At 42.2% G+C, this 16,654-nt stretch overlaps 1 protein-coding gene and 1 long non-coding RNA gene across 2 annotated transcripts in view; both read left to right on the forward strand.

Annotated features, from left to right (window-relative positions):
* The window catches only part of LOC308405507 (ryanodine receptor 3-like), a gene marked incomplete at its 5' end in the record, with an annotated part of 32,152 nt that extends 18,236 nt beyond the window's left edge, over positions 1 to 13,916 (forward strand). Inside the window, 5 exons of the mRNA XM_080896181.1 lie at positions 9,949 to 10,052; positions 10,850 to 10,985; positions 12,232 to 12,415; positions 13,513 to 13,615; positions 13,726 to 13,916. Of these exons, the coding sequence (XP_080752307.1) occupies positions 9,949 to 10,052; positions 10,850 to 10,985; positions 12,232 to 12,415; positions 13,513 to 13,615; positions 13,726 to 13,860 (662 nt within the window). The 3' untranslated portion in view covers positions 13,861 to 13,916. The remainder of the gene's footprint in view (positions 1 to 9,948; positions 10,053 to 10,849; positions 10,986 to 12,231; positions 12,416 to 13,512; positions 13,616 to 13,725) is intronic.
* Positions 13,917 to 14,940: 1,024 nt separating this feature from the next.
* LOC308405193 lies at positions 14,941 to 15,971 on the forward strand. The gene is made up of 3 exons (XR_013973287.1): positions 14,941 to 14,974; positions 15,163 to 15,225; positions 15,577 to 15,971. It is a non-coding gene; the product is annotated as an uncharacterized lncRNA (long non-coding RNA).
* The last annotated feature ends 683 nt before the right edge of the window (positions 15,972 to 16,654 follow it).

A 16,654-nucleotide genomic window follows, 5' to 3' on the forward strand; every position in this document is an offset into this window, starting at 1 on the left:
ATAGCGCCAAATCACAACATAAGTCGCCTCAAGGCGCTTCATAGATACAGAGAAAAAAAACCCAACAATCATATGACCCCCTATGAGCAAGCACTTTGGCAACAGTGGGAAGGAAAAACTCCCTTTTAACAGGAAGAATCCTCCGGCAGAACCAGGCTCAGGGAGGGGCGGCCATCTGCTGCGACCGGTTGGGGTGAGAGAAGGAAGACAGGATAAAAGACATGCTGTGGAAGAGAGACAGAGGTTAATAACAGATATGATTTAATGCAGAGAGGTCTGTTAATACATAGTGAGTGAGAAAGGTGACTGGAAAGGAAAAACTCAATGCATCATGGGAATCCCCCGGCAGCCTATGTCTATTGCAGCATAACTAAGGGAGGATTCAGGGTCACCTGGTCCAGCCCTAACTATATGCTTTAGCAAAAAGGAAAGTTTTAAGCCTAATCTTGAAAGTAGAGATAGTGTCTGTCTCCTGAATCCAAACTGGAAGCTGGTTCCACAGAAGAGGGGCCTGAAAACTGAAGGCTCTGCCTCCCATTCTACTTTTAAATACTATAGGAACAACAAGTAGGCCTGCAGAGCAAGAGCGAAGTGCTCTAATAGGGTGATATGGTACTACAAGGTCATTGAGATAAGATGGGGCCTGATTATTTAAGACCTTGTATGTGAGGAGCAGGATTTTGAATTCCATTCTGGATTTAACAGGAAGCCAATGAAGGGAAGCCAAAACAGGAGAAATATGCTCTCTCTTTCTAGTCCCTGTCAGTACTCTTGCTGCAGCGTTTTGGATTAGCTGAAGGCTTTTCAGTGAGTTTTTTGGACATCCTGATAATAATGAATTACAGTAGTCCAGCCTGGAAGTAATAAATGCATGAACTAGTTTTTCAGCGTCACTCTGAGACAGGATATTTCTAATTTTAGAGATGTTGCGCAAATGGAAGAACGCAGTCTTACATATTTGTTTAATATGTGCATTGAAGGACATGTCCTGGTCAAAAATGACTCCAAGGTTCCTCACAGCGTTACTGGAGGCCAAGGTAATGCCATCCAGAGTAAGAATCTGCTTAGATACCATATTTCTAGGCTTTTCAGGGCCGAGTACAATAACCTCAGTTTTATCTGAATTAAGCAGAAAGTTAGCGGCCATCCAGGTCTTTATGTCTTTAAGACATTCCTGCAGTTTAACTCATTGGTGTGTGTTATCTGGCTTCATGGACAGATAGAGCTGGGTGTCATCTGCATAGCAGTGAAAATGTATGCTATGTCTTCTAATGATACTGCCTAAGGGAAGCATGTATAATGTAAACAGAATTGGTCCTAGCACTGAACCCTGTGGAACTCCATAATTAACCTCAGTGTGTGAAGAGGACTCTCCATTTACATGAACAAACTGGAGTCTATTAGATAGATATGATACAAACCACTGCAGTGCAGTACCTGTAATACCTACAGCATGTTCTAATCGCTCTAATAGGATATTATGGTCGACAGTATCGAATGCTGCACTGAGGTCTAGCAGGACAAGCACAGAGATGAGTCCACTGTCAGAGGCCATAAGAAGATCATTTGTAACCTTCACTAAAGCTGTTTCTGTGCTGTGATGAGCTCTGAAACCTGACTGAAACTCTTCAAATAAACCATTCCTCTGCAGATGATCTGTTAGCTGTTTGACAACTACTCTTTCAAGGATTTTTGATATGAAAGGAAGGTTGGAGATTGGCCTATAATTAGCTAAGACTGCTGGGTCTAGAGATGGCTTTTTGAGTAAAGGTTTAACTACAGCTAGCTTGAAGGCCTGTGGTACATAGCCGATCATTAGAGATAGGTTGATCATATTTAAGATCGAAGAATTAATTAATGGCAGGACTTCTTTGAGCAGTTTTGTAGGAATGGGGTCTAAAAGACACGTTGATGGCTTGGAGGAAGTAATTATTGAAGTTAACTCAGAAAGATCAATTGGAGAAAAAGAGTCTAACTTAACATCAATGGTACTAAGAGTAGCTGTAGATAATATTACATCTGTGGGATGATTACTGGTAATTTTTTCTCTAATGATAAAAATTTTATTTGTGAAGAAGTTCATGAAGTCATTACTAGTTAACATTAAAGGGATTGTTGGCTCAAAAGAGCTCTGACTTTTTATCAGCCTGGCTACAGTGCTGAAGAGAAACCTGGGGTTGTTCTTATTTACTTCAATCAGTGATGACTAGTAAGATGTTCTGGCTTTGCGGAGGGCTTTCTTATAAAGCAGCAAACTATTTCTCCAGGCTAAATGATGATCCTCTAAATTTGTGACACGCCATTTCCTCTCCAGATTACGAGTCATCTGCTTTAGGGTACGTGTTTGAGAATTATACCACGGAGTCAGGTACTTCTGATTAGAGACCTTAGTTTTCACAGGAGCTACAGTATCCAGAGTCGTACGTAGTGAGGAGGTGAAATTATTAACAAGATAATCGACCTCTGTTGGAGCAGCGTTCAGATAGCTGCTCTGCTCTATGTTGGTACAGGGCATTGAAGATGATAACAGTGGGTGGATTATATTCTTAAACTTAGTTACAGCGCTTTCAGAAAGACATCTACTTTGATAAAGTCTACTCTCCACTGCTGTGTAATCAATTATTGTAAATGTAAATGTTATCAGGAAATGATCAGACAGGAGAGGGTTTTCAGGAAACACTGTTAAATGTTCAGTTTCGATGCCATATGTTAAAACAAGATCTAGAGTGTGATTAAAGTGGTGGGTGGGTTCTTTTACATTTTGAGAGAAACCAATTGAGTCTAATAACAGATTAAATGCCATGTTGAGGCTGTCATTTTTAGCATCTACATGGATGTTAAAATCACCCACAATAATTATTTTATCTGAGCTCAGAACTAAATCAGATAAAAAGTCTGAGAAGTCAGACAGAAACTCTGTGTAAGGCCCAGGTGGACGATAGATGATAACAAGTAAGACTGGTTTCTGAGTTTTACAGCTGGGGTGGACGAGGCTAAGCATCAGGCTTTCAAATGAATTAAAAGTCTGTCTTGGTCTTTCATTAATTAATAGGCTGGTGTGAAAAATTGCTGCCACACCGCCCCCCCGGCCTGTGCTTCGAGATTTCTGGTAGTTAGAATGACTCGGGGGTGTTGATTCATTTAAACTAATATAATCATCCTGCTGCAACCAGGTTTCTGTAAGGCAGAGTAAATCAATTTGTTGATCAATTATTAAGTCGTGTACTAACAGAGACTTGGAGGAGAGAGACCTAATATTTAATAATCCACATTTCACTGTTTTACTCTTTGGTTCAGATGTGGATACTGTATTGTTCTTTCTTTGTAATTGTTTATGTTTAAGTTGTTTGTTGATGGTTTTTAGTTTGGTTTTTGTCTGTTTGGGAGCTGACACAGTCTCTATGGAGATGGGTTTTTGGGGGGGGTAGCAGGAGGAGAGAAGCTGCAGAGAGGCGTGTAAGACTGCAACTCTGCTTCCTGGTCCCAACTCTGGATAGTCATATTTTGGGGGGTTTAATAAATTTGTCCATATTTCTAGAAATGAGAGCTGCTCCATCCAAAGTGGGATGGATGCCGTCTCTCCTGACAAGACCAGGTTTCCTCCAGAAGGTTTGCCAATTATCTATGAAGCCCACATCGTTTCTGGGACACCACTCAGACAGCCAGCAATTTAAGGAGAACATGCGGCTAAACATGTCACTCCTGGGGCCTGTTCTTCGTACCTCGCTAAGTAAGTTAGCTGGATTAGATTGTTGACGATTTCGCGTGATCTTGGATCGTTCGGTTCCCCGAAGCTCATCCGGGACTTGCTGTCATAGCAACAGAACCGTAAACGTAAACCTGCTCGGGAGCAGGTTTACTTTATGTAAACAGGATTAGATCGCGGCCACGCAGGTATGTCCGCTTCATTTATACGAAAGCAACAGCGATAAATAAATAACATCAATGTAACTAAAGATAATGCAGCACTTGATCCTTTTATTGATGTCACACAGATACATACAGGTCATTTCCTAAAAAAGGGAAATGTACTATTAACATTCTATTACATGTATGTGATTATTACAGATGTAATTCATATTTCAGAGTAGTAATTGTAAATTACTTCGTGTAATCAAGATGAGAGACCACGGCTATAAAAGCCAAGGTGGATTTGGGAAGCCTGTCGCAGCCATGTCCTGTCCGTTTACGCGAGCAACCCATTGCGGAAGGTGCAAGATTGATAAGGAGAGTCCTCAGAATTCAGCATATATTGCGGGACAGACAGGATCCTTTAGCTCAGCGCGACAGTGTGCTCATTGAGAGATATCGATTTTCCCGTGAGGATATTATTTACTTAACCAACTTGTTGACGAGGGGGTGCAGGACCACCACCTGTCTTTTTTTGCTCTGCCCTTTTCTTGGTTGCTGTTATAAACAAACAGATTATTTCAGGGTCTCTTTCCAAGAGACTAAAAGCAATATAAGTGATAAATATTACCATTCTATAGAATATTCTTATATTTCACTTTTACTTGTTCCCATGTTCTAGTGGGTCCTGTTGTGGCTCTAATGTGAAAGAGGATATAATATAACAATATAATATAATGTAATATAATATTGGATAATATAGTGTAATATAATAAATCTACCCTACCGCCTACTGGTGTTGGCCAGAGGGGCCGATGGCGCGATATGGCAGCCTCGCTTCTGTCAGTCTGCCCCAGGGCAGCTGTGGCTACAACCGTAGCTGCCTCCACCAGTGTGTGAATGTGAGAGTGAATGAATAGTGGCATTGTAAAGCGCTTTGGGTGCCTTGAAAAGCGCTATATAAATCCAATATATTATTATTATTATTATTAAATTACTTACGAGTTTAATTTGTCAGCAACTTTCTGCCAGCCCTCTCTCCTTGCTTTTGCAGCCTTTGCAGTGTTCCCTTGCGTTCTGATTAAACTCTGAAACTCCTGAAATCCCTCACTCAGGAGTTCTTGCTCTGCTGCCGAAAAATACCGAGCCGAGCGCACTCCTTCGACATTTTCGCCGACCAATCAGAGGGTTGCCGATCAATGTTTCTACTATCGATGCGTAGCCCCTTTTACGACACCCAGTGATGTCACATTACTGCGTCCAGCTGTACTAATCGTCAACGGAAGGTGTGTTCGGAGAACCGGATTAGCGAGCTCACGGTTAGCGCGATGGTTTGATCTTGGATGTGTCATTTGATCTTGGATGTAGTGAGCGACGTACGAAGAACGGGCCCCAGGTCTGATTGGGGAGGGGACCAGAGAAAACTACAGAGTCCGACATTGTTTTGGCAAAGTTGCACACCGATTCAATATTGATTTTAGTGACCTCCGATTGGCGTAACCGGGTGTCATTACTGCCGACGTGAATTATGATCTTACTGAATTTACGTTTACCCTTAGCCAGCAGTTTTAAATTTCCTTCAATGTCGCCTGCTCTGGCCCCTGGAAAACAATTGACTATGGTTGCCGGTGTCTCTAGCTTCACATGTCTGAGAACAGAATCACCAATTACCAGAGTTTGACCCCCGGCGGGTGTGTCGCCGAGTGGGGAAAAACGGTTAGACACATGAACGGGTTGGTGGTGTACCTGGGGCTTCTGTTTAGGACTATGCTTCCTCCTCACCGTGACCCAGCCGCCCTCTTTCCCCAGCTGCTTGGGGTCTGCCGGGGAACAGCTAGCGGGGCCTACGCTATCTTCGGCTGCACCAGCTACAGGGGCCTGGCTAGCTATGGGTGAATGAAGGGTGCGAAGCCGAGTCTCCAATTCAGTAATCCTGGCCTCCAGCGCTGCAAATATGCTACATTTGTTACAGATATCATTACTGCTAAAGGAGGCCGAGGAGTAACTAAACATCTGACACAATGAGCAAGAAAGTGCAGGAGGGACAGGTGAAGTAGCCATGGTGCTAACGAGTCGGCTACGAGCTAAGCTAAGCTAGCGAAACAGTACAGAGACAGTGAGTGAATACTTTGGCTAGAAATTAGGTAGTGAGTACACAGAAAGTGTGCTTCGGATGAAGCACGTGAAGATTATACTATGAAAGAAGAATGTATTTAAAAGTTGTTAATTAAATTGCTAAGCAAATAAGCTACTCAGAAACACCACTGTGTTTGAGCAGGAACAGGAAGTGATACTCTACCGCAGAGCGAGTATATATGCATGCTGTTTAACGGGTGCAGGATTTGTAAGAATAATGTCATGGGATATCAAACTCGTCTGGGTAGGAACATCCCCAAACATACACCGGAACGACACAATCAGGTTCTGGATGTCTTTAGCCTGGTCAAATGACAGGTGAGACAAATAATGGTGCAAATCTGACAGAATCTCACCATTACTTAGTCTCGTACCTTGTGACGCATCTTTGCGCCGGACCGCATCCTCCTCACTGCTTTCATTGGCCATCTCTGAAGTTACGCATGCTACAGGAGAGCTAGATGTAGCTTTGGGTGGCGTGAGGGGATCATCTTCGCTCTCTCTCGTAAGATAATGTTTTATCATGTTAACATGGCAGACTCTGGTCTTGCGACGACGATCAGGTGTTTGAACAACATAATTGGTCTCACTAAGTTTCTTTTCCACAACATATGGTCCCGAAAACTTTGTTCTTAGAGAAGAGCCCAGGATGGGGAGCAAAACTAGAACCTGATCACCAGGTTTAAACTGACGAGCAACTGCTCCCCGGTCGTAATGTTTTTTCATCCTTATCTGCCTAGCAGTTAAGGTGTCCCTGGCCATAGCGCAAGCCGATTTAAGGCGCTCTCTAATTTTAGCCACATACTCAGGGATGCTCTTCAATGTTTTAGTTGGAACAACTAGCTGTTCTTTAAGGATGTGCAATGGTCCTTTAACTTCATGTCCAAATACAAGCTGTGCAGGACTAAAGCCTAGGGATTCCTGCACTGCTTCACGAGCAGCAAACAATAAGAATGGGATACCCTCATCCCACTTCTTTCCAGTCTCCAGACAGTATTTGCGGAGCATGGATTTTAATGTCTGGTGAAATCTTTCAAGTGCTCCCTGACTTTCAGGATGGTAGGGACTTGATGTAATGTGTTCCACTCCTATCGCCTTCAAGGCCTGAGCAAAGGTCCTAGACTTAAAATTGGTTCCCTGATCAGTCTGGACTACCTTTGGAAGACCAAACACAGAGAAGAACCCGACCAGCGCTTTACTGATAACAGGAGCGGTGATTCTTCGCAAGGGCACTGCTTCAGGAAACCTAGTAGAAGCACACATCATTGTTAGAATGTATTGGTGCCCTGACTTTGATTTTGGTAAAGATCCTACACAGCCAACAATAACCCTGCTAAATGGTTCACCCATCACTGGAATTGGTGACAGGGGTGCAGGTGGGATAACTTGATTTGGCTTGCCCACAACTTGGCAAACATGGCAGGTACGACAGTAACGTACAACATCAGACTTGAGTCCTGGCCAAAAAAATGTTTGAGGACCTTATGATACGTTATATTTACGCCAAGGTGTCCAGAAAGTGGGTGATCATGTGCTAACGCTAGGACTTGCAGGCGGAAAACCCTTGACACAACAACTTGATAAACTGTATGCCAGTCATCCAAGTTTTCACCAGCCCAGCGACGCAGAAGGAGACCCCCATCAACAATGTATGCTACCTTCTTTACCTTAGCTTCCTCCCGGGTAAGTACAGCAGTACGGCATTTCAGAAGAGAGTCGTCTTCATGCTGTGCAACAATAAATTCCTCTCTAGAAGCAGGCAGTTTTATGTCTGTGTCAGTAAGAGAACACATCCTTCTAGACTCCTCTTTTAGCGTAGCTTCTGGTCTAACACTATCAGGTTCTTCTGTCACAACGAGGAAAGAGTCAGACAAATCAAGGTCATTCTTCCTGGACTGAGATCTAGTCACCACACAAGCAGGAAAAATGTTAGTGTTTTCTTGCTGGCTAACTTCTTCACGTACCTCACGAGAGAGAAATTGTTGCTTAGCTCTGGCTTCAGGCTGACCACGATCAGGCTTCGGAGAGCGTGTGATCAACACTTTACCTGAACGAGGGGTTAATGCAAACACATTTCTGTGAGTCAAAGTGAACTCATCAGCCAGAACGGCAGCTTTTGACAGTGAGGCAACCTTTTGCTCATTTAAAAACATTACAAGCTTCTCTGGTAATAGATTTTTAAAATCTTCCAACAGGACTAACTGACGAAGCGCTTCAAACTCTTTCTTCACTTCACTTGCTGTGCACCACTTGTCAAAAAGAACTGCTTTCTCATGCGCGAACTCTACATATGTGTGACCATCTGACTTCTTGTGATTCCTGAACTTTTGCCGGTAGGCCTCAGGCACAAGCTCATAAGCACGAAGGATGGACTCCTTCAGTACATCATATTTCATGCCGTTTTCGATAGAGAGAGTTGACACAACCTCCTGTGCTTTGCCCATTAGCTTGCATTGCAGCAGCACAGCCCACATTTCTTTTGGCCATTCTAATGCTGTTGCAATCCTTTCAAAAGCATTAAAGTAGGAATCGACTTCAGTCTCTCTAAATGTTGGCACCAAAGCAATATTTTTGCGCACATCAAACCTATAGGTGCTGCCAGATGAAGGCAAGGGTTCTGAAGTAACTGGTGAGCTGGGAGAAGACAGGCTTTGTGTAATTCTCATAGCTTCCACCTCTAGCTGTTTCAACTTTACCTCCTTCTCAGCTTCAATTTCCAGCTGACGTATCCGAAGTTTGAGGTCAAGCTCGGCCTTACGTGTTTGCTCCCTTTCCTGCGCCTCCAGCCGAAGGCGAGCTAGACGCACCTTAAGTCTAGCATGTCCATTTGACCCACTAAAGTCTGGGGACAGAGGATCAAAGCGAGGTAGAGTGGGAGGAACCGTAGGCTCCACCTGGACTTTGGGGGGAGTAGCTATAGCACCATCCTCCGCCTTCAGGGGGGCAACACCTTGCTCAACAGAGAGAACGTTACTATCACACACATCAGAACCAGTCAAGATCTTCAACTCAACCAGACGTTGTAAGATAATGCCCTTAATTTCCTTCTTCGCGCTATATTTCTTTACTGGAATATCAAAGTGTGCCGCAATACTCAATAAGTCGTCTTTGCGACATAACTCAAGCTTCTCATGTCTCGGAGCACGAATAAAATCTTCTAAGTCGAAATCCATACTTAATTACAAGGCAGTAACACTGTACCAAGCACCAGCGTTGTTCATAGCTCTGGGAAATAGATCCCGGACGAGCCCCCACTTGTGTTACATCTCCCCGAGGGCAGGAGGGGATAACACAACAACTCCGGAAACTCAGTACAGGTGTTATGAAAAGAAGGTTTAATGGCAGCACTCTCACAAAATAAACAACCCAGACTCAAACAACAAATGTGGGGGAAAAAGGGACAGTTAGGTTGTGCCAAAAAAAACACCAAAAAGACAAAACCAAAACTTAGCTGAGCTGAGCTATTATCCTAGAAAAGCAACAAACAGGAGAGAAAAACCCTAAACCTCAACTTAAAACAAGCTCAAAATTACATGGGTGGCACCAACCTACTTACCTAGTGTTTCTAACACAAAGGCTCTACGTGAGTAAGTGTATGGGGTCCCCAAACTTACCTAGTCCACTTTACTCCCACCACAATCATCAAACAAAAGAAAGACAGCAGGAAAACGTCACACATGTGTCAAACAATTCAAGGAGGGAAGAGAGCCACGCCCAGCCACAGGTGAGTCTCCTTATCAAGGGTTTCACTCCTGGGTTGTCCAATCAGGGCCTCCCTCCTCTAATTAGTTGGACGTCACACAGATTGACATCAGCCTGCAGTCTGCGACCTAAGGGAATGGCAAACAAAAGGGGAGGGAAAGAAAACATGCAGCCTGCAGACACGTAACACCCCTGTTGTTTAATGCAGAACTAATGCAAAGTTTGCTCTGTTGCTGACAGCCTGTTTCTGTGTGTGTTTAGCCTCTGAAGCTATGCGGGGCTCCACTCCGCTGGATGTCGCAGCGTCTTCAGTGATGGACAACAACGGTCTGGCACTGGCCCTGGAGGAGCCTGATCTGGAGAAGGTTTGGTGACGAATGAAATCGCAGCCTTACTCAAAGAAATACTCAACAGCACAGCTAAAAATCACACAGCACTTTATGTTTGCAGGCTCATTAGATTGTAGCCAGTTTCTATTCTGACCATAACTTGTTGTTGTTTTAGCAGATGTAGTGTTTAAAATTAGTTTGGAAAGTTGTGAATGAAACTGAACTGTACAACTAGCTAAATGTACAACCAGTATACTGATCACATGTTCATATTATCATCAAATACCAAAACAGATTGTACTATAAAACATATGCAGGATCCATTTAGTTATTTATAAAGTCAAACATTAAGAATTAGGGAATTATGTGGATACAGGATCTTATTCACTGTCTAAACCTTGCATTGCATTCTGCTGCTAGGTTTATTCTTCATCTCGAAAGTTTTTGCCAACACATTTCAGGCCACCATGTTGGTTTTGGTTTAAAATCTGGCTTTTGCCAACCCACAAGACATGTTCTTCCAATTATGTGCAGCTCAGTGTTCATAAAGTTCGAGGAGGCCACAGAAGAGGAAGAATACGTGCTAATCATCTGTCAATGCTAGAACGCAGCGCTACTCAGATGACACATACAATTATAGAGGAAGCAAGTCAGATAAGAATAGAAAGCTCAGGCCACCAAAGTTTTCTATGAAAAGTGCTGAATGATTTTGTGACAGCTGGAAAAGCTTAGCTCAGCAGAGGCTTTCAAGCTGCCACTGTTGCTGACACTGAGTCAGAAAGACAGTGTGCCATTATAATACTCAGGAGTGAAGCAGAATTGCTTGACCGTAGGTGGTGACATACCTAGCAGGCTGTGGTCTTCAGAGCTGCGCCATGCTGGTGGCTAAGGGATACCCAGACCTCGGCTGGAACCCCATAGAGGGAGAGCGCTACCTCTCATTCCTGAGGTTCGCCGTTTTCTGCAACGGTATGTTTTATACTGAGCACTAAGATGACTTTTCATCCCTGGCAATTCTGTTCCTCTGCTCGTTTTGGTGCAGTGATATACTTGGCCCTTGGTTTGTTTCACAACAAAGCATGCCGACTGCACCCATCAGCATGCTGATTAGAAGTGCAACAGACTGGAAAATGTTAAATAAAGAAGGAAAACATTGCTTGTGGAGTTATCCTGTAAACACAGAGTTTTTTTTGTCAATATCTGAGTGTACCATTGTGTGAAGCCTCCGCTTGTACCCAAGCCTGATATACATGACACCAGAGGCTATCTTAAAGTTCAAAGAGGCTTTAATTGTGGCATACAGTTGAGTATACACGTGGTCAGTTCGACTTTGTCAGGAGAACAGACGAGGTCAGACACCAGGCTAAACCTACATGGTGCAAAGAATACTTAAAAGCTGAACACGTGGTATAAAGACAACATGGGAATGAGAAAGGAGACAGACAGGGGGAGGGGAATTTGGCAAGGGGTAAGCAAAGCAAACAAAACAAAAACTATATTTTATATTGAGTGTTTTCATATATTCGTATGTGGTAAGGATATTTGGTGGATACATATTTATGTGGCGCTGTTGTGTTATGTGTGTGATTTATGATTTACTTGATTTTTGTTTTTTATTCGAGTCTTGTTTAATATCTGGATTTTAATTGAATGTGCAAAAACTAGTTACCGTGCAGTGTGTTACATAAAAAGTATTATTACAAACTAGAAAAACTTTCCCATAACTTCAACCTCCCGAGGACACCCCCGAGATGCTTTTTAAAGACATTTTAAAGAAAATATAATCTATTTAAGTCGCTGAATATGTGTAACTGAGCAATAAATAAGTATTGAGATAAAACAAAAAAATGGCATCGCAACAAAGAAACAGTCTAGGGTGATTTTACTGCATCTGTATAATTGTGAGTATTGTGTATTAAAGCAGCAGGGGATTTAACAGTGATGCTGTTTTTGGAATAGAAATGAAAAACCGCACAGAAATTTAAAAAATCCACTGGTTAAAGATGCCAGGGTCCTGCTGAGGACTCACGTGGAAATGTGAGTCGGCTTTTCCTGGATAAAAAATGTAGCGGTGCTTTAGAAGCTGCTGAATACCACTTTCAGGGGTTTTACACTCTAGCTGACTCTCACCTTTCCTTTTGGGGATAATAACAATTTTCCTTTCCATTGGTCTGCTTTTTTTTCCTCCTTTCTTTTTTTTTCTTCCTCACACCAGGTGAGAGCGTGGAGGAAAATGCCAACGTGGTGGTGAAGCTGCTCATCAGACGTCCAGAGTGTTTCGGCCCAGCCTTGAGGGGCGAGGGAGGTCATGGTCTGCTGGCTGCCATGGAAGAGGCCATCAAGATCTCTGAAGATCCTGCCCTGGACCTGCCCAAGACTCCTGCTGGAGTCACTACTGGGTAAAAACGACACCAGTTCTTTGTTTTCTTTTTCCACAGTGTTTAAAATATACTGAATCAGCATTTTTATCACCACGAGACACTAAGAAACCCATTCAGAAACTCTAAAGCCAGTCTCTTGTGATTAAGGCTCTCATTATCTGGGTCTCTGTGTGAAATGTTACTTTTAGTTAGATTTCCCTGTGTGCTTAGCTAAACCAGCATTATTCTTTGTTGCTAGACCCTCAAATAGAGCCATATCATATTACGGGAAAAGAGATCTAAGTTTATTTCATTGCCTTTGCCCAGCAAGAGAACAGTGAAGAGAAAGAGAGAGGTAATTGCTGTTTGAAAGTGGAGTTTTATCAAATAATTGTCTTTTGTTCTCTCTCTTTAAAAAAAAAAAACCTCCTACCAAAACAAGAAAATCTTCTTAATTTACTCTTTATTTAGCAAAATATAATTTACTTCAGCAGCTAAATTCACATTCATGTGTTTGAAGACACATTTAAGAACCACAGATTTTTTTTTAAGCGATCATTTATCTCGGATGACTTTGACATTTTTAAAAAAGAGGGGAAAAAAATGAAAACCTTTTTCAACTACTGGAAACATATAAGTCTTATAATGCAACTGCAACCCAGGTGTTATTAAAGCAAGTCTTGAATAAAAAATATCAGAGATTTTAAATCATAATTGGAGCCTAAGGACAGTATGAAAAAAGGTACTTTTCTGGAAGAATATGTAAAAGAAAGGAATACATTATCCCTGGCATTGGCTGTTTGTCCCTGCCTTTCTACATAAGTATACAAAGCCTGTAACACTGACTGAATTTTAATGTTGAAAGTTTGTATGGCCTGAAGTGGGGAGAGAGATTGGAAAGCTGCTCAAAATCAATATGTGTAACAGAATAGCCTGCAAGGAGATCATGTATTGTGCCAAAACATTATTATAAATGCTCACAAAATTGCCCAATTTACTGCGCCTCTGTTGCCCGCCGTATCCTGAAACCACCCTGCAGAGCTTGTCTGCAACTTCCAAGAAATGTTTCTCGTGTTCAGGATAATATTTATTATACTGTGCGTATAATTTTTATATAGTGTGTTTGTCTGTTTCAGGTCTGGTGAGGAGGAAGGGGAAGTGATTCACATGGGCAACGCCATCATGTCCTTCTACTCTGCCCTCATTGACCTGCTGGGACGCTGTGCTCCTGAGATGCATGTAAGGCCTTCGACAACAGCCTGAGCTGAAGAATGAGATTCTGTATACTGTCACAGGGACTCTTATGAGAAAGAGATTGTTTTTGTTTTGTGCCTGTGCATCTCTTACAGCTTATCAATGCAGGTAAAGGTGAGGCGCTGCGTATCAGAGCCATCCTGCGCTCTCTGGTTCCCACTTCGGACCTGGTGGGCGTCATCAGCATCCCCCTCAAAATGCCTGTCGTTAATAAAGGTATGCCGGTCTAAGTTTGCTTTAGGCAGTTTCTGATTGTTAAAAGGAAACGCATAAACAGAAGTGAATTAAGGTGAGACGGGATGTCTACCTGGGGAAAGAAAAATGTTGTTTAGTTTAGATTCACGGCTGAAGGTGCACGGTAGTCTGATTAAAAATCTAATTTATACTCTACAGGCAAACCCGGGCTGCTGTAGATCACAAACAGTTTTTGCCACATCCTGCTGAACAAACATGCCGCATTACCTTACTGCCTACGGCAAATAATAAAAACTCTGCCTGGTACAGCATGTGTGTCGTGCTGCCAGATTAAGGAAGCTGAAATAATTTCATAACTCTGCAGAGTATCATCACAGCTCTGCTAACTGGACGTATATTATTGTAAGTGCCTTTGCAATGGCAGGAGACATCACTTAGTAGAGAGCCTTTGCTTCCCTCTACATCTCTGTGGAAAACCAATATGCCTACATTGTGTTTTTACTACCTTTCTACTTTGTGCCTTGCTTATAAAATTGTGGCTTACAACGATGCTCAACAGCAAGAACACCAGAAAATAAATACATTTCACATTTATGCTTGGTTTCCTCAGCTTATCGTATGGGGCGCCGTTTGTAAACTGAAACATGCCGAAATTAACAGCAACATTTTTCCACATTTAGCTCTAAATCTTACAAAAACATGTTTTTTCGAGTCATTTTTTACAACATTTAGTAAAATATTTGTAATTTTTCATATTTAAAACAGGATTTTAAATGTTAAATGCTAAATGTTAAATGTAAATATTATATTTAAATGTAAATGTTAAATGTTAAATCTAAATGTTAAATGTTAAATCTAAATGTTACGGGAAACTAAATATTTAGCTAATATGCAAATTTATTGTACGGGTCAACGGAAATACCAAAATAAAAGCTTCAAGAAAACCTCCCGCGCTAAAGTGTGCCGGTCGCGGTCAGGTTCTGTGTTTGCGCTCCTCTCACGGTCACTTTTGACTGCCATGAGCTGCTTCGACTATTCCCTACCAGCATGTCCAGCGATTTAGCTGAAAACATTGGAAGAGCCGTTTTGTCGGCCATCCAACGATTCAGCGGTAGTGCACCCTCGACCTCACAAACGCCGCAGCACTTGGTAAGTTTATTGTATAGCATTTTGGACGGGCTGATAGCAGTGTTAGCAAAACTAGCAAAGCTAAATTACTTAGCTAGTCCTCAATTATTTCATTTGGTAGGCAGCAGACAGAGATCGAACATCATACAACTCTATTTATTTATTTGGTAGGTACGTAACAGTCGTTCTTGATGTAAATGTTTCCTTAGGAATCCAGCAATGCACCTGGACCAAGTAGACCTGCCGTCTCCACTGGGATACCATACTGCTCGGTAGGCCTTCTTACACATATCATTTAGCTGACTAATTTTTGTTTTTTCTTTGGTGTAATATGTCACCTTAAATTAAATCCTGTCAAAGTAATGATTCTGATTCTACATACATTTCATCTTCTTAGGGGTCCATCACTAGCAGTGTCACATCACCACCAACAACATTCACAAGTTTTACGTCATATTTTATTACTGTTTTTGCTGTGAAGTGTCTTTTGATTGCTCACTTTCATATTTTAAAACTATTGATAAAATATTACTCTAGCTAATCTGTCACAGTACAATTGCCTCAAATTACCCATCTTTTGTTATAGAATTGTGCTCATTGAGATTTTCTGTGCCGTGTTCTAGGATGGTTACCAAGGAAGGCTTCAGATTTCCAAAGAGGAATTGGAAAATGTTCTTTCCCTGAAAACATCTTTTACTGAAGCTGCATCTATCCTTTCCATCTCCAGGCCCACTCTGTATAAGTTACTGCAAGACTATAATATCTCAGAGTCAAAATTCAATGTAATCAGTGACCATGAGTTAGATCAGATAGTGTCCCAGATAAAAACTGAACATCCAAATGTTGGAGAAGTGATGCTGATGGGTCATCTGCGTTCCAAAAACATAGTGGTTCAAAGATGGCGCGTAAGAAAGTCACTGCGGAGGGTGGACTCGGCTGGTGTTCTATCCAGGAGAAGAACTGCAGTTGCTCGGCGAGTATATTCTGTGCCTCATCCAAATTTTATATGGCACATAGATGGAAATCACAAACTGATTCGTTGGAAGTTTGTTGTTCATGGTGCAATAGATGGATACAGCAGGATGTTGATGTTTCTTCAGTGCTCCAGCAATAATCGAGCTGAGACTGTGAAAGCCCTCTTTACTGCAGCTGTTGGACAATTTGGCAGACCCCTGCATATCAGGACTGATCACGGAGGAGAGAACGCTCAGGTTTGGGAGGACATGCGAGCAAGCAGGGGTGAAAGCTCTGTCTTAATGGGAAGTTCTGTGCACAACCAGAGGATTGAGCGTTTCAACCGAGACTTAAACAACAACTGTAGCCGCATTTATGCACCTATATTTTATGAATTGGAATCACTTGGTATCCTAGACTTAGAAAATGCAACAGACCTATTTTGCCTTCATTATGTGTTTCTACCACGAATCAACCGCACTTTGAAGGAATTCAAAGCTGGATATAACAATCACTCTGTTTCCACTGAAGGTAATAGAACTCCCATCCAGCTTTTTGCCTGCGGAACTCATGTGTCTCATCGTCACAACCCAGAACTTTCTACAGCAGAGGTCTCCATACTCTCCTTGTCAAACTCTGAAAGTAGGTTTGTCTCATTAAATGACAGCGATTTACAAGAGCTATATACAAGCATTCACCCTTTTGAAGAAGACAACAATAATGGTAAAACATTGTTTCAACGAACAC

This window comes from Rhamphochromis sp. 'chilingali', assembly GCF_963969265.1.
Source record: "Rhamphochromis sp. 'chilingali' genome assembly, chromosome: 11".
Classification (NCBI taxonomy): Eukaryota; Metazoa; Chordata; class Actinopteri; order Cichliformes; family Cichlidae; genus Rhamphochromis; species Rhamphochromis sp. 'chilingali'.